At 38.9% G+C, this 23,421-nt stretch overlaps 1 protein-coding gene across 4 annotated transcripts in view; it reads right to left on the bottom strand.

Annotated features, from left to right (window-relative positions):
- KCNIP4 (Kv channel interacting protein 4) overlaps nt 1-23,421 on the bottom strand; it is an 839,530-nt gene that overhangs the window by 180,975 nt on the left and 635,134 nt on the right. For 3 of the 4 annotated variants that reach the window (XM_006884508.1, XM_006884507.1, XM_006884509.1), the window contains exon 2: nt 17,590-17,714. In XM_006884508.1, the coding sequence (XP_006884570.1) occupies nt 17,590-17,714 (125 nt within the window). Of the gene's footprint in view, nt 1-17,568; nt 17,715-23,421 lie in introns of those variants that run through there. The other variant, XM_006884510.1, reaches the window with a different exon arrangement.

Below are 23,421 nucleotides of genomic sequence, written 5' to 3'. Positions count from 1 at the left end.
GAGAAACAGAAAGGTTACAATGGATATTTATAGAGATGGGGTGATAAAAGGCATAGACAGCTAGTAATTAATGACATAAAACACAACACATGTGCATTTTTGTATAAAACACAGTGTATATGAATTATTATATGCAAGTCTATATTAAAAATGAATATGACTGCAATATGTTGGAAAAGACCTGGGAATATGAAGGTCTCAACAGAGTCTATGAATACAAAGAGAAATAGTCTTGCTCTTATTCACAAGCTCTTTCTGGGTAAATAATCTTAAAATCTGCAGAAATTATTCCAATGAGTTTTTTAGTATAAGGCTGCTTCTGATATTTTGGATTTTTTAGATAAGTTGTTTTTTTAAAAAAGACTTCCTGCATCTCTGGAAGGCATTACACGTTCAAAGGAATACCTTCCCCTCCCGCTCGCCACCCCCCCCGCCATCCTTTTGATTTTCATCAAATCTCAGTGAGCGGGTCCTTATTAGAAATACCAGTTTCTAATGTCAGTTTTCCCAGTAATTCTAATGATAGATTAAAATGAAACAAAAATGAACTGTACCATTTCCTACATTATCTTTAAGAACATTACAGTCAGATGAACTGGTTTTTTTATACTTTTTTCCCAGTGTAGGTGGAGATCTGTTATATAATATATGAAACAATGTTTTGGTGTGGGGATAAGGTATTTTAAGAGAGAATTTTAGTCAATTGCACAAATAAGATTAACAGCACAGTATCTATACAATTAATGATAATTGATAATAGTAATATTAATAATTTCAGTGATGACTGTATTTTGGTGAATGTTAGCAATAGTGTTCTGTGATTCCTATTTGCTATTTTTGTCATTACAAACAATCTGTAAGATACTGCTACTCAATTTTTTGCTGATCATGGAAATAAAGAACAGAATATGAAATATCTTTCCCCAGGGTAGACAAAATGAGGATTTAACCACATTATGTCTCTACTTCAAAATAATGTGCACTTTTGTGTAAAAAATATTTAATATAACTCAAGACTTTAGTTATTAGAAAATTCTGCTTGTTCCCATTTTGTTGTTATGTTGTTATGTGCTGTCATGTCACTTGTGACTCATAGAGATCCTATGCACAATAGCTATGAAAACTGACCTATCCTGAGCCAATCTCATATTCTCTGACTCATTCACCCCATAACTCCAGTTATTGGATCAGTCTACCTTATCCAGAGTCTTCCTATCCTGTATCCTTCCTATCCTGTACTGTCCCTCCGCCCTTTCAAGCCCAAATTATATGAGTTGGAGTTTCCCCACTAGTATAGTTGTGCATATATTATGTGCCATCTAGTCGCTTCTGACTTAGCGACCCTATGTACAAGAGCCCTAAACCCTGCTCTATCCTGTGCCAGCCTCACTGTCTCTGACACGTTTACTCCCATTACCTCAATCTCAGAATCTATCCGTCTCTTCGAGGGTCTTCCTCTCATCTGCTGTCCCCCCACCCTCCCAAGCATGATGTCTCTCTCCAAGGACTGGTCCCTCCTTACAACATTCCCAAATTTAATAATTTAAATATAATAACAGATTTTGGCAGGGATGTGGTGAAATTGGAAGCTTTATCCTTTGCTAATGGGAATGCAAAATGGAACAGCTATTGTGAAAAACAGTGTGGCAGTTTCTCAAAATATTTGAGAACAGAATTATCATGTGACATGGTAATTTCACTCCTCAGTATATACTCAAAGGAGTTGTCAAACAGAGACCTCTGCTTGAGGGTTTAACCAACACTATTTGCAACAGGAAAAATTTGCAAACAGCCTGAATGTCATCAAGCAAAGCATGGATAGATGAAATGCATTCTTTGATTTGTCATTCCTACCATAAGAGTATTGAATATACAATGGACTGCCAAGAAAACAAGCAGACTCATCCTAGACAGGGTTAAACCAGGCTGCTCCTTGGAGGCAAGGATTCTGGGGCTTTGCCTGACATACTTTGGGCATGTTGTAAGGAGGGACCGGTCCTTGGAGAGGGACATTGTGCTTGGGAGGGTGGAGGGACGGCATATGAGGGGAAGGCCCTCAATGAGGTGGATTGATTCAGGGACTGGGGTAATCAGAATGGGTGTGTCAGAGACAGTGAGATTGGCACAGGATAGAGTAGGGTTTAGTGCAGTTGTACTTAGGGTCACTGTGAGTGGCAAGAGACTTGATGGCACACAACAACAACAACAACTATAGTAGGAATAGTTTGCCAGTGGAAAGAAACTACACTGCTATCCTGACTGCAAACTGTTTGAATCCATCAGCTGATCTATGAAAGTAGGATGAGCAATCTCCTCCACACGATTACAGCCTCTGAAAACCCACTGGAGGGGCAGGTTTGCGTCCGTTCCAACTCCATGGTGCTCAACAACAACAATTACAACAACAGAAACAACAGATGATTGTCTGATTCAAAACAACCAATTCTAGTCTGTCCCAGCTCATAATACTTGAGAATGTCCTTCTTTACGTATTCCATTTCATTTTTGATCATTTTCAATTTTCTTAGATTTCTATCTTATATATTTTCCAGGTTTCAGTGCATCTCAGTGGTTAGAAAAAGAACAATGTCTTGATGCCTGCAAAGACATGGATGATGCTTAAAGATGGCTGTTTTTAGGTGATGTTACGTTGGACATGACTGATGTAACTCTGAACAATTGCCTTGATCCTTCCTCTCTCCTGCACTCTCCTCCTGATCTCTGATATGATATTCACTGTGTCAATCCTTCTTATTGAGGTCTTCCTCCTTTCCTGGCATGGAACCTTTTTTCTAAGAACTGGTCTCTTTTGACAAGCCCAAAGTAGCTTGAATGTTATTGTTGTTGTTATGTGCCGTCGAGTCGCTTGCAACTCATAGTGACCCTATGTACAACAGCCCCAAACTCTGCTCTGTCCTGTGCCAATCGCACCGTCTCCAATACACCCATCCCGATTACCCCAGTCACTGAATCAGTCCACATCATAGAGGGCTTTCCCCTCCTGCACTGTCCCTCCACCCTCCCAAACACGATGTCCCTCTCCAAGGACTGGTCCCTCCTTACAACATGTGCAAAATATGTTAGACAGAGCCTCAGAATCCTTGCCTTCAGGGAGCCACCTGCTTTCACCCTTTCCAGGACGAATCTGTTTGTTTTCTTGGCAGTCCATGGTACCCTCAATACTCTTCTCCGGCACCACAGTTCAAAGGCATCAATTCTCCTTCTATCCTCCTTAGTCACTGTCCAACTCTCTGATGCATAACAAGTGATAGCAAAGACAATGGCCTGTATCAGATGCACCTTAGTCTCTAGAGAGACACCATAGGTCCCTAACAGACTGAGTAAGTCAATTACAAAAGGACTATAAAAGCTAGTGTGTTGTTGTTGTTGTTAGGTGGTGTCCAATCAAGTATGACTCATAGCAACCCAACAGACAACAGACCTGAACCCCATCCTGACCTGTGTCATCCATATCGTCTCTGACACACTTGAGCCCATTGCTGCAGCCTGTGTGTCAAACCACCTGGTTGAAGGTCTTCCCTTTTTCTCTCCTACCACCTTTCCAAGCATAATGTCCCTTTCCAAGGAAGCCTTTCCTAAAAACATGTCCCATATATATGAGATGAAATTTCACTATCCTTACTACTAAGGAGCACTATGGGTACACTTTTTCCAAGACACGTATGTTTGTTCTTTTATCAGCCCATGGGATATTCGACACTCTTCTCCAACACCGTAACCCAACAATGGAAACTGAACAAAAAAAGGTGGTAGAAAACCTCAGTTTCTTCGTCTTTGGCTTTAGTGGTTGGTGCATATATTTTAATAATAGCTGTACTATTGGAATAACTAGTTCAATCAGCCAATGACAGCCTTCCTTACATGCATATACCTATTATCCTATGTATTGACAGCATTGTACTTCAGGACAGATCTTGACATATTCTTTTTGATGATGAACGTTACACAATTGCTCATCCATTTGTAATTCCTAGCACAGTGGATCAGATGATTGATTCCAAATGGCTGGTACCAGCCAGTCCACCTCAGCTCACTAACACTTAAAGATGACGCTCTTTACATGTTCCATTTAATTGCTTACAATTTTTCTAGATTCCTATCTTGTACATTTTCCAAGTTTGAATTATGTATCCACATGCATTCCCATGGAAATACATCTTTTAGTTTCCTAGCTACTAGTGCCAAGAGTGTTGACTGTGGAGCCAAGCAAACTAAAGCTATGAACAATCTCAGTTTCTTCACCATCCATCCTGATGCTGCCAATTGGCCTAGTGGTGAGAATCTTTGTCTTCTTGACATTGAGCCTCAATCCATATTGGAGGCTTCAGTCCTTGACACACTGCAGCAAGCAGGTCCCTCGGTTATAGAGGATACAAATAGAGATATAGATGATATAGAGATAAGATATAGAGATGATAGATAGATAGATAGATATAGAGATGATATAGAGATAGAAAGAGATAGAGATAGAGATAGAGAGAGAGAGATATAGAGATAGAGATAGAGATAGAGATAGAGATAGAGATAGAGATAGAGATAGAGATAGAGATAGAGATAGAGATAGAGATATAAAACCAAAGTTCAGCCCAGAGCAAGACATATATTGCAGGAATCACCCTAGTTCACATGATGGGCCATCTTCTCTTCATTTGTTAGGTTCTGGTAAGCTTTCAACCTGAGGGGCTCTTCATATATCTTATGAGACGATATCCTGACAATAATTAGGAGGTTTTCAAGGACTTACTAGTTCAGAAGCAGAGAGCCATTAGTTAGTCTTAGTCTGGAGGCCACACTGAAGCCTGTTCACTGGTACATAACTTCCCATGTCAAAGCAACAGGGAAGTCACCATAGATTGGCAAAATGATGGACAAATGATGGTCTGTGTTTACGTTGATAGTTACACTACTCTGAAGTGACTATGGTACACCCTACATTAATGGAGTGTCAACTAATGTTGATGATGGGATTCTTTTCAGCTCTTTTACTTCAGCATTTCTTCCCTTTGTTTGGCTTCTCAACACCCTAGAGCAACAAACAGAGTCTCTTCTCCCATCTATTTTGTTTTTTTTTTCTTTCTCCTCTGCCTTTGTTTGGCTGGCTTCATGAATGATATCCTTGATGTTATTCCACAATTCATGTGGTCTTCAGTCATTGGTATGCAATGTTTCACCTATTAGTAAGATGACTTTGAAATTCAGGTGAGATTGAAACAAATCATATATTTGGTTCTGTGGACTTGTTTTAATTCTTTTCCACTGTTCATTTGAATTTGCATATGAGTAATTGATTGTCTATTCCACAGTCAGCCCCTGGCATAGTTTTGACTGCTGACATTGAACTTCTCCAATGAGTCCTTCCACAGATGTAGTCAATCTGATCTCTATGCAATCTCTCAGGAGAGGCCCATGTATAAGTTCACCTTTTGTGTGTGCTCGTGTGTGTGTATGTTTAAAGTGTGTGTGTGTGTGTTTAAAGTGTTTATGATAAATAAATCATTGAATGTATAAAATTCAGTTGTTCTATTTCTGGCCTCATTTCTGTCGATTTCTATCATGAGATCCATACTTTCCAACTACAATTCCTTCTTGATTATTTCTAACTTTTGCATTTCAGTCACCAATTCTCATTAACACATCTTTATTATATGTTTTCTCAATTTTGGACTACAAAATTTGGTAAAAATTTCCAATTTTCTCCCCTTTGGCTTTAATTGTTGAGATATATATATATATATATATGAAGGACTGTAAAATAATATATATTTGAATAGTAATAAATTAGGTTTTCCTTATGCATATAAATAGTATCCTATCATTCACAGCTTACGTTAGCCCAGAAATTGTCTTTTAAACTCTGAATGCCACACAGTTATTCTTCTGTCTTTCATTCTCAGTATAATATACCATATGTCTACCTGATTCAAACTGACTGTTGCTGGGCCATCTCATCTCATTAATGACTGGAATGTCAATGTTCATGCATTCTATTTCATTTTTTTGCAACTTCTAGTTTTCCAGAATACATAATTAATCACATTACATGTTCCAACTATCAAAGGATATTTGTAGCTGTTTCCCTTCATTTTAATTGACTTCCTATCTAGCTATACCTCTAATAATATAATTATCTGTATTCCTCTATTTTTCACAGGGCTTTTGGAGGTCTGATAGTCAAGAAGTGGATAGTCAATCCTGTTCCATAGTCCGTCTTAATTTGAGATCTCTACTAAAACCTGTCGATTGTGAGTGATTTTTCTGGCATTTGACACAAAAATGGTATAGTTTTTACTCTCACAGTAAGTTACTCTCAAGTAAAAGAGCTGAGCTGATGAGTTCAAAGTGGAAGCCCACAAAGAGAAAGCAAACTATTACAATGAAATGAGCAGAGAGCTAGAGTTGGAGAATGAACAGGAAGAAACTCATTTGCCACGTATCAAGCTGAAAGAATGGAAAAACAAATTCAAGTCTCAAGTTGCAATATTGAGAGATGGTATGGGTAAACCTTGAATGATTCAGAAAATATATGAAGAAGATGGAGGGGATATACAGAATTAGTGTATAAAAAGAAAAATAATCTACCAACAGTGAAATATTTCAGGAACAGCCAATGATGAACAGCCAATAGTAATGAAGGAAGAGGCTAAAGCTACACTGAAGGGATTGGTAAAAAATAGGACCCCAGGAATCAATGGGATACCAATTGACATGATTTAAATAACAGATGAAGCCCTGGACATACCAGCTTGTGCCAGAAAAGAGATCCGTATTTGTCACCATTTCCAAGAAAAAGGATGCAACTTAATGTGGGAAAAATTCCTGAAAAAGTATCATAAATATCACATGCAAGCAAAATCATGCTCAAGATCATTGAAAAATTGCTAGAACAGTACATAATTATGGACATAAATAAGTAGCTGCCAGAAGTTCAAGCAAGATTTAGAAGAAGCCTTGGCATGAGAAATATTACGGCTGATGTCAGTTGGATCCTGGTCAAAAGCAAAGAATATCAGAAGAATAACTATTTGGCTTTATTGACTATAAAAAGGCATTTGACTGTGTGGGTAATAACAAAATATGGCTAATACTGAGAGGAATGGGAATCCCAGAACACTTAATTGTTCTCATGAGAAGCGTATAACTAGACCAAGAGGCTGCTGTGCAAACAGCAAGGGAACACTACACGGTTTAGAATTGAGAAAGCTGTGCATCAGGGTTGTATCCCTAGTCAATCCGTAGTCAATCTGTACACTAAACAAGCCATTTGACAATCTGGACTCTAGGTAGAACGTGGCATTAGGATCAGAGGAAGATTCATCAACGATATAATATGTTATGCACATGTTGCAACCTTCCTTGCTGATATTAAGGAGAACTTAAAGAGCTTGCCAAAGAAGAGAAAAGACAACACCCTTCAACATGGATTACATCTCAATGTGAAGAAAGAGGTATTCACCACTGGACTGATAGACAACATCATGATAGATGGAGAAACGTTTGAAATGATCAATGACTTCAACTTACTTTGATTCATAATCAACTCTCTTGGTACCAGCATTCAGAAGACATAAAGATCAGTAAAACCATTTGGAAAGTCTGAGGTCAGGGACCTCTACAAATTATTGAGAAACAATGATATCAGTTTGAAGACTAACGTGTACCTGATTCATGCCATAGTCTTTTTAATCACTTGCTATGCATCTGAGAGCTGGATAGTGCATAGGAGTGATAGAAGAGGAATGAATGCCTTTGAATTGTGGTGTTGCAGAAGATGTACTTAATATTTCCTGAATTGCCAAAAGAACAAACAGATAAGTCTAGGAGAAAGTATAGGCAGAGTGCTCCTTGGAAGCAAAGGTGGCAAAGCTTCATCTCACATATTTCAGGCATGTTGCTAGGAGAGACTATTCTTTAGAGAGGGACATCATGCTTGGAAGGACGGAGAGTTTGCAAAAGAGGAGGAAACCATGGAGATGGATTGACAGTGATGGGCTGAAATATGTCAGAGATGATGAGGATTGTACAAGATAGGGCAAGGTTCAGATCTGTTGTTCATAAGCTTGTTTAGACTTGATGGCACCTAAAAGTGGTACAAGGAGAGTCATGAATAATCCACTGGGTTAAAGTCCCGGGAAAGCTTGCAGAAATGAAAGTGCTTTAATATTTTAAGAAATAACTAACAAACCAAATAAAAAATGTCAATCTATTATGTGCTGTTCTTTTCAGAAATAATTTAAGTTCTTCAAATTTATTTTAAATGATTTTTTACAAAAAGGAATTATCTACTCTTCAAGCTCAGTAAGCAGACTGTAGGGCCTTGTGCCTACAGAGTCCTAAAGGCAGCTGGTTCAAATCTACCAGAAGCTCCATGGGAGAAAAATGAATAGTCTCCTCCTGTGTAATTACAGCCTCTGAAAACCAACTGGAGAGTCAGCTCCGAGTCAATTCAGACTTGATGGGAATACATTTTATTGATCCCCTCCCCAAGCTTAGTAGATAAAATTGAAAGAAGAATCAATTGAATAAAGAAGCCGGGAGAAAATAATTTGAATGGAAAAGAAACACACTCTGTAAACAGGAGTGGCACCCACTTCCTAAAAAACTTACCTCTGGAAATTCTATGAACTTTGATAAATGTCAATAGTTGTAGAGGGGCTTCAGGCCTTTTGTTCACAGGGTCACTGTGAATCATGCTTGACTTGAAGGCAATCAACAACAACTGTAAACCTTCAATCAAATCACATTTTTACAAGATAAAAAATTTATGTGGGAAAATCCCTGACCATGTATGCTTGGGGTCATAGAGTCTTGCCAGCTAATAGTTATTGACCAACTGTCATATACAAGGCACTGTTTGATATACTGGGGATATTGCAGTAAAGAAGGTGAAGTACTTATCTTCAAGGATCTTACAGAGAAGAGAAAAAACAAAGAAACAGAAAACCCCAAACAAATGCTATAATAAAATCATCACTGAGAATATCAAAACCTATTTTATGATGTGTCAGGGAAGGTTTTTCCAGTAGAAATAACTTACCCCAAAATTGATGAGGTAACACTGAATCCTCAGTTTCCCTCACTGTTCACTTAAAAACATCAAAACATCCATTCAACGTGACCTGAACTACAAATACTAACCTGTTATTTTTCTCCTTCTCTATTGTTACCATTTAGGTCCTCATCCCTTTTTATTTCCATTTTTATTTTGTGGATTATTTTTTTAGAAGTGCTTTGTTAGCTGAATAAGAAAAGGGAAATGGAATTATTTGAATACTTTTCTCACAGCCTGTTAGTGTGTAGTACTGTGGTGTTTAAGATACCAACAAAGTCACCCAGATTATGGAGGGTTAAGGAAATAAAGACTAGGGGGGAAACAGCCTGAGTCCCAATAGCAGTGGCAAAGTTTAGCAGGGCAGCAAACAGCAAATGCTGGAGAGGAAGTGGGAGAGGTGGGAACTCTCATACACTGTTGGTGGGATTGTAAAATGGTACAAACCACTCTGGAAGGCAGCTTGGCATTGCCTCAAAAAACGGAACACAACCAAGCTATTCCACTACTAGTAATATACCCCAAGGATATTAGAACTGAGACACAAACCAAGATTTGTACACCAATGTTCATAGCAGCATTATTCACCATTGCAAGAACTTGGAAAGAACCGAAATGCCCAGCCACAACTGAGGGTATTGAGAAATTGTGGTACATTCACACAACGGAATACTATGCCGTACTCAGGAATCATGATTTCAAAAAATACTACATAAATTGGGAGACAGTATTATGCTGATTGAAACCAACTCAGTCTCATAAAAACATACATTGCATAACATTGTTACTGTAAAAGCAGAAGGATAATTACTAAACCATAAATGAGAATCTAAGAGGGCAAGGAGTGGGAACAGAGTGGTAAGGATAGGTAGAGGTGAAATCAGAGAGTTGCACAATTTAGTGCAATTAAGGAAACCATAACTGCCACTCAAACAGATATATGCTCACCCATGTTTATTGCGGCTTTGTTCACAATAACAAAGAGCTGGAAACAACCCAAGTGCCCATCAACAAATGAATGGATAGAGAAGCTCTGGTGTATTCACACAATGGAATACTATGCAGCATTGAAAAATAAGCAACTTATGAAATATTATACAAGATGGGTGACCCTGGAAGTTATTATGCTGAGTGAAATATCTCAGTCACAGAAGGACAAATATTGCATAGTGCCACTGTTGTAAAGCAGGACTGACATTGGGGTTGGGGAAAAACTAACAGGGGATAAATAATGTATACTGCGTTGAAACAGATGAGGGAGAGAACTGTTTAAAAGTGATATATGATTCGATATCATTATCATGACAGAAGTCCAGAATGAAGGCTGCATAGTGGAGTAGAATGGGAAGGAGGGATTGTATAACAAAGAAAGATTTTTTTCTTTTACTTTTCAAAGAGAAGAATAAACTGGGGAGGAGGGGTGGGCAGGGAGAAAAGTGCAGCAATGAATGAATGGAGATCCTAAGTTTCTGTAAACTTCCATTAAAATTAATTTTTTAAAAAGTAAAAAAAAGGAATATGTGATTAGGTTATTACTGGCATGACAAGAGTCCAGAATAAGAGATTCATAGTAAAGTGGACTGAATGGGAGTGGATGTGTCTATATACAATGAAATAATTTTTTTCCAAAGAAAAGGGTGAACTGGGGGCAAAAGGGGCCAAGAAGGAAAATGTGCAACTAGGATTGAATGGAAATCCAAATTGTCTATAAGCTTTCATTAAAGGCTCAATAAAGAAATTTTTTTTAAAAAAAGACTATCTTTCTAACTCAGAGCTGTTGGTGCATTTTAACTACCTGAGACATGAACCCTTTGGGTTAGCAGAGCATCACTTCACTGCCGCAGCTTTAGAAATGCAATTGCGTTCTGACCCCAACAGAGGAGTTGCACCATTCCAGTCTTAAAATTGCAAGTCTTTCCATGGCAATGAGTTAGCTTGAGTTGTGTTTTTAGAAATCAGAAGAGCAGCCATGTTTACCTGCTTAGACTTATAGACAACCTTCTCCTCAGAAGATCTGGCTGCCCAGAAGTCTGAGAAATCACTGCTAGAGCAGAGGAAATACCATTTGAACTCTCTTCTTATGCCTGCTTCTACAGTACTTGAGTAATACTTTGCACTTAAGGGAGATCTTTTATCTGAGCCTTTTCAAGAGCTGCAAAACCAATTATTACTGCCACCACCCCTTTGCGATTGGAAGGGAAGATCTTAATCCCTAATTTGCTGACAGGGAAACAGAAGCTGCCAGGGAGGGAATCAACTTACTAAAGGTCACAAAATCAGTCGGAGAAAGCCTTTACATTAGCTCTAAGGGCTCCTCTCAAAAAAGCATTTGCTTTATAGGATTAGTAACTCCTTTCTGTGTTCTACCTGCCATACCCCACTCCTTCCTGTGAAGATAGATGTTAAACCCTTTTTTCTTTTCTTCCACCATAAGATAACGCAGTGCTTTCATGTGAACATACTTTGTCAAATTTTTGTCCAATTTTAAATTCATTTCTTCCCTCTTTATTTTAAAGATCTTAATGCAGGGGTTATCAAACACTTCTAGCAAAGTAGAAAGCTGCATCAAAGAACTCTCATCTTTTGCTGTTCTCTTTGGTGATGTAATCATAACTTCTGCATAAATCAATGAAAAATGTGGCATTGCCTTTAGTAAAAAATCCTTAATGTAATATCTAGGCTGCTGGTAGATAATAACTAGGATTAAATATGTTCAATACAAGTTCAGTTGCTTTATTTTTTGCACAAGTTTTCTCATTCTTATTAACCACTATGATGGAAACAAAAACGCCCTTTCAAATCTCCTCCGGCTGAATACTGGATAACTGTTACTTACATCCCATTGATAGAAAACAGTATGCTATTCCTTAGGTTACGTTATGCCATATGGCAAAATAGGTAAGTGTCACATGTCCACTCTTTCATTAAATTTTTGTGAATCTGCCATAGAAAGCTTGGGGAAGGCACTCTGTCCTCCTGACATTGAAGAAAGAGGGTACCATCCTGTAGATCCATGAGAGGGCAACACAGTAGGGAACTATGAGTGACATTTCAGAAATTAATTGATTCCAGATGAAAATTAGAAGAAAACAAAATATACAACAACTCACACAAAACACAAACCGACAAAAACTCCATAAACCCATCCAATTTATCAACCAATCAATCAAAGAAATAAGTAAAAAACAAGGATATCAATGATGTAGTCACAAGGAAGTTACATCGAGAACCCTTTGATCTTGTTAAAGAATGCCAGTTATGGTTGGTGGGTGTTTTTTTTTGTATACTTTTAAAAATTAATTTTAATGAAAATTTAGAGATTTTCAATTTCCATTCATTCATTGTTGCACTTCTCTCCCTGCCCATTCCTCCCCTCCAGTTTGATCTTCTCTTTGAAAAGTAAAAGAAAAATTCTTTCATTGTTATACAATCCCTCCCCCCAAGTCCACTCCACTAGGCAGCCTTCGTTCTGGACTCATGTCATGATAATAATACCTAATCATATATACCTTTTAAATCGTTTTCTCTCTCATCTGTTTCAATGCCGTATACATAATTTATTCCATCTTTCTCAAACCCACCCCCAACTCCTATGTCAGTCCCATTTTGCAACAGTGACATTATGCAGTATTTGTCCTCTTGTGACTGAGAAATTTCACTCAGCTTAATGTCCTCCAGTGTCATCCATTTTAATAATATGGTTGTTTTAAGTGTTGGCTTGGCTAGGGTATGATACTTAGTAGTTTAGTCTAATTCTTGTTCCTTAACACAATCCTGTTGTTGTTGTTATGTGCTGTCGAGTCACTTGCGACTCATAACTATGGACAATAGCCCTAAACCCTGCTCAATCCTGCGCCAATCACATTGCCTCTGACACACCCATCCCAATTACCCCAGTCACTGAATCAATCCACCTCATAGAGGGCCTTCCCCTCCTGAGCTGACCCTCCACCCTCCCAAGCATGTTGTCCCTCTCCAAGGACCAGTCCTTCTTTACAACATGTCCAAAGTATGTTAGATGGAGCCTCAGAATCCTTCCCTCCAATGAGCAACCTGGTTTAACCTTCAATCCTAGATAATATAATCCTTTTCTTTGGTGTGATTTAAGGACTAGTTGGTGGATTTGAACCACATGTCTTTGGGTTGGCAGCACAACTGCTTATCACAGAGCCACCAGGGCTATGTAGTTTAAAAAAAAAAAAAAAATGGAAGGAATCCTTGGTGTCTTGTCTTGCACAGATTCCTGGCCATAGTGAGACATTTTTGTACAAATGTAATGCGTTTAAGATGCTTATGGTTTCTCCTTTTAATCACATTACCAAGTGTTTTAAAATTTTTCATTAAAAATGAATGTCTACACTGTTTCCAGGGAAATGATTTTTTGATCTTGAGGGCTTTGAGATAATTGGTGTTCAGGAAAGCTAGAGCCGTGAGTTTGCTGAGCGGGTACAGATTGCTGTCCTCTGTAAGACAAGGGTGTGCTGACCTACTTTCGCCTCTGCCTGGCTATCTGGCAGGACACCTCTGTCCGACTTGTATACTTGGATAGAGGAAACAAAAATGAAGAGAGCCTGCTTGTTTGATCTATTAGAGACACTGATTAAAAAATTTTCAAGCAAATTTTGAAGTTGGAAATTTCAAAGAGTGTTTTGGGCACAGCCAAAGCCAAGAGAAATGTGTCCAACAGGGCAAAGAAAAGAGGACAGGAGAAAGCCATAGAAAGGAAGGGCAACACAGAGAAAGATGAAGGAAGCTGGAAACAGGACGAGAGATGAGGGGAATGGATGTGACCAAGGGGCAAGGAAGGGAGAGGATGGAGATGGAAGAGGAGTGGAGAAATAGAGATTCTAGAAGGATGAGAGAGATCAAGGGGAGAAAGGTCAAGAAAGAAGGACAGGGCTAAAACAAGAATGGAAAGACAAGAGGGCGATTAGGCAGAGAAGAAAAAAAGGAAGTGACACAGAGCGACTTCAGAGCCTGGGCAATTTCTTGTGAAGTGCCACTTGCACAAGCTATGCAGAGACGCTGCCTGCCAAGGTTAATGATGGCGGCAATCACAGCACCGATTTGCAACATCGAGAATAAAACGCAGTCGGACCTCAAACAGAGAAACCCTACTGTCAAGGCAGGGGAATAATAACAAGAGCAGCCGCTGAAAAGACAGAGCTGCTGGGAGCTTGGAGTGAGTTCTCCTTTCTTTGGGAACCATTTTTTACCCCATGCACAATCTGATGTGAAAAAAGGGAGGAGGAGGGAGCAAACCCGGCTTAAATGTGATGTGTCTGAATAGAAGCTCCAAATCTCATTGCCAGGGAGTGGGAACAGACTCACAGCCTCACAGCTGCCTCTCCAGTGGGTTTTTCAGAGACTGTCAATCTCAAGGGAAGTGACTGTTCATTGTTCAGATGAACCCATTGACAGTTCTGTTCATGATTTTTCTTTTGCATTATCTTTTGGCTAAGATCTCTTCTTTTCCACCTCTAATTCCCCATCTTTGCAGCTAGTTGGGGGGGGGGGATCAATACCAGTAGTCAGTAAAGACTATATTAGTTAAAAAAAAATAAAAGTTGCTATCTGGTTCTGATCTATGGTGACTCCTTGAGTGTCCCAGCAGATTGTGCTGCATATAATTTCAATGACTTCTTTTCCTTAAATGAGATTTTTCTTTCTAGGTGCCATTGAGTGTACTGGAACCTCCAATTATTCCATTAACTGCCTAATATTACCCCCTCCACCCAGAACTCTGTTAGTTTAAACGATTGTTTTCTCTGAAGCTAGCAGCTCTTTGGTAGAATGGGCATAACTGGCAATGTTATAATCTAGTTTTCACAGCCCTAGATTTTAAGTATTTTCTAGGTGTATTTATTTACATGTACAATCTTATTAGACTGTTGTTGTTAATGTAGCATAGGGTCAGAACTGTCATGTAGCTGATGCTCTGACAGTTTTCTGAGGCAGTTAATAGCATGGGAGGAAATTGCCCATCCTTCTCCCATGGAGCACCTGGTGGCCTCGAACCTCATGCCTTCAGGATTGCAGTGCAACTTCTTGCCAGTAGGCCACCAATAATCCTTTTCATGTGTGTGGGAAACTCCATTTATATCTATACTTACATCTTCCTCCCTAACTCCACCAAGGCCTGAGTTTCAGGAGATGAGCAAGGTTCAGAGTAAAAATAGATATCAGTTCTCTGGATGTGGGAGAGGAACTGAGAAAGTCCAGGATAAAGAGTGGTGTAAAGGAACAGAACAGGATACAGCAAAACCCCTGTGTAGTCTAGGAGCTGGTGGACGATTGCGTGCTACAGGTTTGATAGTTGTTGTTATTGCTGTTATGTGCTGTTGAGTTGCTTGTGACTCATAACAGCCCTGTGTACAACAGCCCTACACTCTGCTCTGTTCTATGTCAATTGCACTGTCTCTGACACACCCAACTCGATCACTCCAGTCATTGAATCAATCCATCTTATAGAGGGCCTTCCCCGCCTGCACTGTCCCTCCACCCTCCCAAGCATGATGTGTCTCTCCTTACAACATGTCCAAAGTATGTTAGATGAAGCCTCAGAATCCTTGCCTCCAAGGAGCTGCCTGGTTTAACCATTTCCAGGATGAATCTGTTTGTTTTCCTAGCAGTCCATGGTACCCTCAATACTCGTCTCCAGCACCACAGCTCAAAGGCATCAATTCTCCTCCTACCCTCCCTAGTCATTGTCCAGCTCTCTGATGCATAACAAGTGATTGCAAAGACCATGGTCTGCATCAGATGCACCTTAGTCCCCAGAGTGACACCATAGAAACTTACAAAAGTACTTTGAAAGTCAGATGAAGTTATAAATAGTTTGAGCAGATCTGTTGTGCAAACCGAAAATGCTGCTGAATTTTCTGTCTGGTTTGCATTAAGTTGGGCAGTGATAACCCTCAAAGTGGTCAGATGTGAAGAGGCTTGAATGAACAGAAGTTTAGAAACAAAACCGTCTTCTATTCTGAATAGCCTTCTAATCTGAAGGTTAAGGAAATAGTGGTTCTTAGAGGCTGGATTTCAGGAGGAAGCAAAATAATGTCATGAGGTTCTAACGGGAGCTCATGTTTCATATATGGACTCAAGAACTGAACCGTGGGGAAATGTCTCTACCAATTGATGCCCTTTCATACTGAGTTTCCAATCCCTCCTACATATCATGAGTCAGGCAATTTCCTTCTTGGGTGAAAAATGTCTAGACGATTAGCTGTGAGTTGATTCCAACTTGATGGCAATGAATTTGAGGGGGTTTTGTTTGTTTTATTATTTTTATAAATAATATGAGTGTGTCCCTAATACATTGTCTGGACTTACTCACTCTCTCTCACTCTCACCCTCTGGATAGACACCCACTGACCCACTGTGATTCCTTTAGGAGAGGTCTAACTCAGTAGACTACCCCCTGTGTGTCAGTTTATTATACACTGTAGTAGCATTGGCGTTGCTAGGAAGCTGGAAGCCATGCCCTGGTATTCTTACCACTGTTAAGGTCACTTGTATGAGCAAGGTTCAGGATAGCCTTCAGACTTAGAAAGAATAGGAAGGTCTGATCATCTCTTATTAAAACAAACCAGTGAAAATTCCACGGGTCACAAAGGAATATTGCATAAAGTACAGGAAGATGAGCTATGTAGGTTGGAAGATATTACAAACACTGTTACTCCAACAACAGACTTGAGCTTGCTAATGATAGTGTAGATGGCTCATAACTGAGTAATATTTTATTCTACCATCTATTATGGGGGTGCCATGGACCAGAGCCCACTCTGGCAACAACACTAATTCCATGAAGAAGCTCAACTGGTCACATGGATTCCATTGTGAACTCATTGTCAGCTTGGCTTTTCTGGAGATTACAAAAACTATAGGAATTTATTTTTTTTTCATATCAAGAGTATATTTCCTTGATGAGCCCACTTCATATTAAAAGACTTTACAACACCAACACTAGTTTACAGTTCAAATATGGAGAGGCAAGTGAAATGCTTTGAAACACAGCATTATACTAAAAAAGGAAACAAAAAGCCAAGCCCAAGGAGTGTATTGTATGAATATTTTTGAGCACTTGGCCTTGGTTAATATGACATTACAGTATACCAGTGCAAGTGTACTGAAGCCAATCACGGCCCAAATGCAAGTCCACTATATTCACATCCAGTTATGGAATGAATAGGAAGAGTGCATCATGGATCTCACAGACAATGTAATTTCCCTTTTTTACTCCCAACTTTCAATGCTGTCTCTTTTTAATTTTTTTATTTTAATGAAAGTTTACAGAGAATTTGGATTTCCATTCATTCATTGTTGCACTTTTCTCCCTGCCCACCCCTCTCCCCCAATTCACTTTTATTTTTTTTTAAGTCAAAGAAAACAATTTTTTCATTTTTATTCAATCTCTTGCCCCCAAGTCTACTCCACTATGCTACCTACATTCTGGGCTCCTGTCATGACAATAATACCCGATCATAACTTTGTGCAAGGACTGTAAAAATGAAAGTTCTTACGTTCTTAAATCCTCTGTAGAGAATCTGGAGCTCTTTCTTGGTAAATTTGCTCTGGGCTTCGAGAAGCTCAAGAGCCTCAGGCCGATGCCGGACGGTGGCCATTTCCAGTTCATCTTCCACGCTGTCTGCAGAGGAAAACCAGAAAAATAAGAGTTGTTGGACACCAATGCTTATACACACCGCACAGGGCAATAGAATGAAATATTTGAAGATCTCTGAGAGCTTTCCACACTGGAAGGATTCTCACATTGGCAATCATGATATATATATATATATGGAGTGGATTCCGGTTGTTAGAGATTTTGTAAAACTATTGAGAAATGCTCTATAGTGTTTTTCATGGTTGAAAATCATTGTGGAACAGACAGGCTGCCCTTTCTATCTCTGTGGAATGGCTGATAAGTTCAAATTGTTGACTTGTTAGCAGTTGGGCCATGCTTGGCTTCAGTACACTAGTACTGGTATACTGTAACGTCATATTAAGCAAGGCCAAGTGCTCAAAAATATTCATACTGTGCCACTGAAGTTTGGCTTTGTAGTATCAGATCAAGAAAATGATAGACATTTATTTTTCTTGCACTTCCTAGCCATTACTGCAGACATATGACAATGCTCACATATTTCCAAGATAGTTGGAAAAGTAGAATCACCAACAACCCTAGAACATGACATTTGGCAGCCTCGTGATACAGTCAGTATTCTTTGCCAATATGTTACTCTCATATTTCAATTGCAAACGTAATTATTTTAGCAGAAGTGCCGACTCCTCTGCCTCAGTGGAGACATTGAAGGCTTAGAGAGTCTGTTTATAAAGGAAGAGATGGCAAATGGAACTTGGCCTGTTTTATACACTGCATCCAAAAAGTTTAGAAAAGGACATTAATGGCTATGAGACAAATACATAGGATGGTATATTTTGTCTAACTGAGTAACAGAAAATAAGAGTAAAGATTTGCTTTGTGCTTTTCATATTATAATTTCCTTGGAAATAATGATATTGAAAAGTTGCTGAATGGATAAAATAATCATAGAAAAGGATGTGAAAAGATGTAAAGGTCAAAGAAAAACTCTGATCTAACAAAGAAAAAAATAATGAGAAAGGAACTGGGCTGTGTATTTAAAGGGCATGCAGAGTGCTGAAAGTAGATGAAAACGGGCAGTCATGAATAAATAAGTTGACTTCAGACTGGGCTTTCTAGGGGAAATGATAAAACAAAACAGGAAGGGGACCTTTCCAGTTTTTCCCTTAGTTTAATCTAAACTAATGTGCTAATAATGCTTAGTGGGAACTCTGATGGGGAGAGTAAAGGAACATAATGCTCCACAAAATTGTTGCTTATCCACGGAATTATGTTGTAGTTATTGTAGTTGCCAGCGTAGTAATAAACGCCACAGAACATCGCTAGGTGGGACTCAAAGTCCTAACAAACAGCCACTGGTAAAAAGTCCTGATGGGAGCTTCTTTTGAATCACTTAAAGTACAAATTCTTCAGCTACAAATATTCTTCTTCCTTTTTTTGACTTGTGGAAAGTGCATGCAGTTTTTATAACCGAGTCAAATGTCAACATCATCTCCTTTCTGACATCTTTTCAGATCACCATATTATGTAGAACCAATGGTTTTCTGTGAGAGTACTTCTAGTCTACCTCTTGTATAGCATGTGCACCATGGCATTGTCCTACATACTTTCATAGTCTGTGGATTTAATACCAAGTTTTAGAACATATAGTTAACGAGGAATTACTTGTTCCTCTCCTATGGCTCAACTTTCAGCCAAACAAGGCTCTTGTTGTTAGGTGTCATTGAGTGGACCATAACTTATTGTGCTCTTATCTACAATAGATCAAAACCTAGCATATTCTGAGTCATTCTCAAAATTAACAGTCTCAGCGTTAAGCCAATTGATTTGGTCTTCACCTTTTCTTAACCACCACGTTTCCAAGAATGATGTCTTCTTGCAAGGACTGCCTCTTTCTGTAATAAGCTTGAAGTTTGTGAGACAAAGTCTCACCATCATTGCCTAACCCCAAGGAGGTACACACAGCTTAGCACAGCCAATCAGACAAGATCCAAAGTATAGCTTTGGGCTAGGGATAGAACCCAGAAGGCAATAAGAAACAGAAAAGAAGGATGTGGTATGCCAACGGTTTGTTGTTCAAAATGCCTTTCCTAGCCATCAACTTTGACCTTTAACACATGAGTGAGAGGGAACTTAAAATAGTGTGTGTATAATCATTATGCTGTCGGCCAAGGTTTCTTATCCCACCAAGTTAAAACGAACAGATTTTGTAGCAAAGTTGGGGATTTCATTACCAGTAAGGAAGAAGCAGAGAGAGCAAATGCATCCTTTGGGACCAGAGATTTGTGTTCCAGTCAGACTTGAATATACCTGAGAGTAGTAGCAAAGGGTCAAATAGCACTTGAGAAGCTATCTGGATTGAGGAATTTTATCCGGCTGACAATCTGAATTGTAAGCTGTTAACTCCCCTAATGAAGTCTATAATAATAAATAAGGTTCAGTGAGATCTATGTGGTCATTGCAATGAATTTCTGACCCAGCAGATCAGTAAGATTGTTACTGAGATTAGTAGAAGTAGGGTTAGGAGTATGGAGTTCATATCTAAATTTATAAGAATTGGTTTGTACTGTGTGACGGGGATTATAGTTAGGCTTTGTGGAATTAGTGGCTACAGGATACTGCCATTCTCTTTCTGCTCATTTTTTGTACAAAGAATAAACAAAACAGGTAACACAGGGAGCTGCTGTTACTTTGTGAGGATTGTAAATAATGTCACAAATCAGAATATGTAGAAATTATTGGATGATAAATCAATATGCTTTAATTACAATAATATGCTAAACTACAATACTTTAAATACAATAATATGCTAAATTACAATAAGAAGCCATAGAAAAAATAATTATTTGATGAATGAATAAATGAGTAAATAAACAAGCAAATCAATATTGCTGCTACTTCTGGAAGATCTGCTAATGATTCATTCCATGAGTAGAAGGGCCTTCAGAGGAACCCTATCTTCCACCAGGGGAAATTATTTTAGAAAATATTGAACCCTTGGTGGACTTTAAATATTTCCTTTAGAACCACTGTGTTTTGAAGTCATTGTTATGAGAAACTTAGTGCCAGAAAATAGAGAGGAAATTTTAATCACATTTTCTGAGCAGTCTTTTCAATCATAGCATAACCTCCTAAGACCTAACAACCCTTGCACTAGAGTGAAACAAAACAGCACATAAACTTCTTAGCCTTTGCACCAGACTGTAGTCTAGAGCTCACTGACTCAGAGTTGTTCCTCCAACTGGAACAGCGTTACAGAAGCAGGAGTCTGAGACAAAAGACTCCAGGGCCCAAGGGTCAGTATAATTTAATTTGTAATATGCAGCATTCAATAAGAACATTTGTTTTCCCAGCTGACTGGAACCTCACTCCTGAATGACTCTTATCTGCCAAAGGGCTATTTCTATTGTTATGAGGCTGACAGGTGATAAAAGTGTACCCCAAACCATCAGCAATCATCATCATTTGGGAAGTTGAAAAGAAGGAACATCTCCAAACCTAATCAAGACTGATTCTTGACTGTTAACTCTATGAGGCTCACAGCATGTGCACGTCTCAGGGCATTTTAATATTGTGTTTCAAATTTTTAGAGTTCCTGCAATAATACCTGCCAGATATTGTACATGTATACTTTTAATTAACTCTACTGCTGTTGTTGCGACCATCGAGTTAGAACCGACCCATAGCTGACCCTTCAGCAGGTCTTCAGAGACAGTTAATTACCCGGGAGGAGACTACCCATCCTTCTTCCATGGAGCAGCTGGTGGATTCAAACCGAGTGCCTTTGGGGTTGCAGCACAGATTCTTGTCACTAGACAATTAACTCAATTAAGAAGTAAAATTATCCATTTCGGTCATATATGGAAACTGAGTTTCATGGCTGTACAGACATTTGTGATCAAATATCTCATTGGATGAAAAATAGGGACCGTACTCAAATAGTTCAAGTCAAAACTTAAATCCTTTTTTCCTCTTCACTTTGTCAAAACTTTCTCTCAATAAACATAAAAATAACAATGATAAAATTTATTATAATCTCTCTGCTTTCCTTCACCCTATCTCTTGCAAGATCTTATTATATCTACTGTGGTCCTTTCTTACCTTCTCCTTAATCAGCCACAATATGACTTTTAGGCCCATCACAAAACATTGATACTGAATCATCAATGATTTTTATGCAACAATCCAATGGTATTCAGTCATCATCATATTTGTATTTCTCTGAGTAATTCAACACCATTAATGCCTTTGAGTTGTGGTGCTGGAGAAGAGTCTTGAACATACCACGGAGTGTCAAGAAAACAGATAAGTCTGTCTTGGAGCTGGTGAAACCAAGTTTTTCCTCGGAGTCCAAGATTTTGAAACTTCGTCTCACATACTTTGAGCATGTAGCCAGGAGGGACCAATCCTTGGAGAAGGATATCATGCTCAGAAGGCTGAAGGAAGACCCCAGATGAGATGGATTTGTGCAGTAACTAGGGCAATGGGGGTACATGTGCTGGAGTCAGTGAGGCTGGCTCAGGACAGGACAGGCTTCAGAGCTGTTGTATGTCACTATGCGTCACAGGTAACTCAATGGCACATAACAACAACAACAACAATGTGTGTGTGTGTGTGTGTGTGTGTGTAACTGTATATGTAAATGGATTTTGGACAACAACCACCAATCACATCTTATATACTTCTTTCTTTTGAATAGCTCTGATGAGGTAACATACATTTCTTTCTTATGGTACATATCCACAAGGATCTTAACTGATGTATATCCATAAGACTCATTTTTACTCATGACTCTTTCGTATCTTATCATAGAGGAATGGCATTTACAGCCAGTAATTCAATGCTCTATAAACTCCACCTAAATTTAAACAAATGGCAACAATAAGAAAAGCAGATAGGGTCTGTAATAATGCAATCCAAAGTGAGTTGTGATGCTAACATGAAGTCTGTGCATCTCATCTCCGGAGGTTCAAATCCAACAGTGACTCAGAGGGAGAGAGAGGTGTGGACTCCTTCTTCATTATGATTTACAGCCTCAGAAATTCAATAGAGGGTCTAGTGGCCTTGTGGTAAGAAGCTCTGCTGTGATCTCAAAGGCAGTATGTTCAAACCTTCAAACCAGCTATTTCATGGGGAAAAGATGGGCAATCCCTTCCCAAGTGATTAACCGTCTCTGAAAACCCACGGAGGGTCAGCTATGGGTTGGTTCTGACTCAGCAGTATACAACATGACTAGAAACCATCTTCAGGCCAGTTTCTAGTGTTACTTGTAGAGGTTGATCAGTTAATGCTGGGATGTTTGATAGTCAATCAAATCTCATAAATGAGGATTTATCATTAGTCTTCACAACACCCAGTTTTGTAGAACTAACAGTGTCAGAGGGTCTAAATTAAGTGCTCAAGATCAAATGACTATCTGGAAATGTCTGGAGCAGATGTCTGTAGAACTTTAAATTCTAGATTTTAAGTACCCTGCTGTTAATAAAAACCACCACAATGGAAACAGCATTTGTTGTAATCCTAGCTATATATTATTACCTCAGTTTAGTATTCACAACATTCCTGTGAATTAGCTGTAACTGTTCTTATTTTCTGAAAAATAGACTTACAGAGCTTAAATAACCTACTAAACGTCATATGGCTAGAAAAGACAGGGATGGTATTTGATTTTTTGGCATTTGATCTTTCTTACACTAGTATGGCACAAGCTTTCTCAGTGTGCTTTCATTTGTGTGTGTGTGTGTGTGTGTGT

This window comes from Elephantulus edwardii, unplaced genomic scaffold, assembly GCF_000299155.1.
Source record: "Elephantulus edwardii isolate Elephantulus edwardi_28Jun2011 unplaced genomic scaffold, EleEdw1.0 scaffold00035, whole genome shotgun sequence".
NCBI lineage: Eukaryota > Metazoa > Chordata > Mammalia > Macroscelidea > Macroscelididae > Elephantulus > Elephantulus edwardii.
The sequence above is the reverse complement of the archived record's forward strand: the minus strand, read 5'-3'. Positions and strand labels throughout refer to the sequence as shown.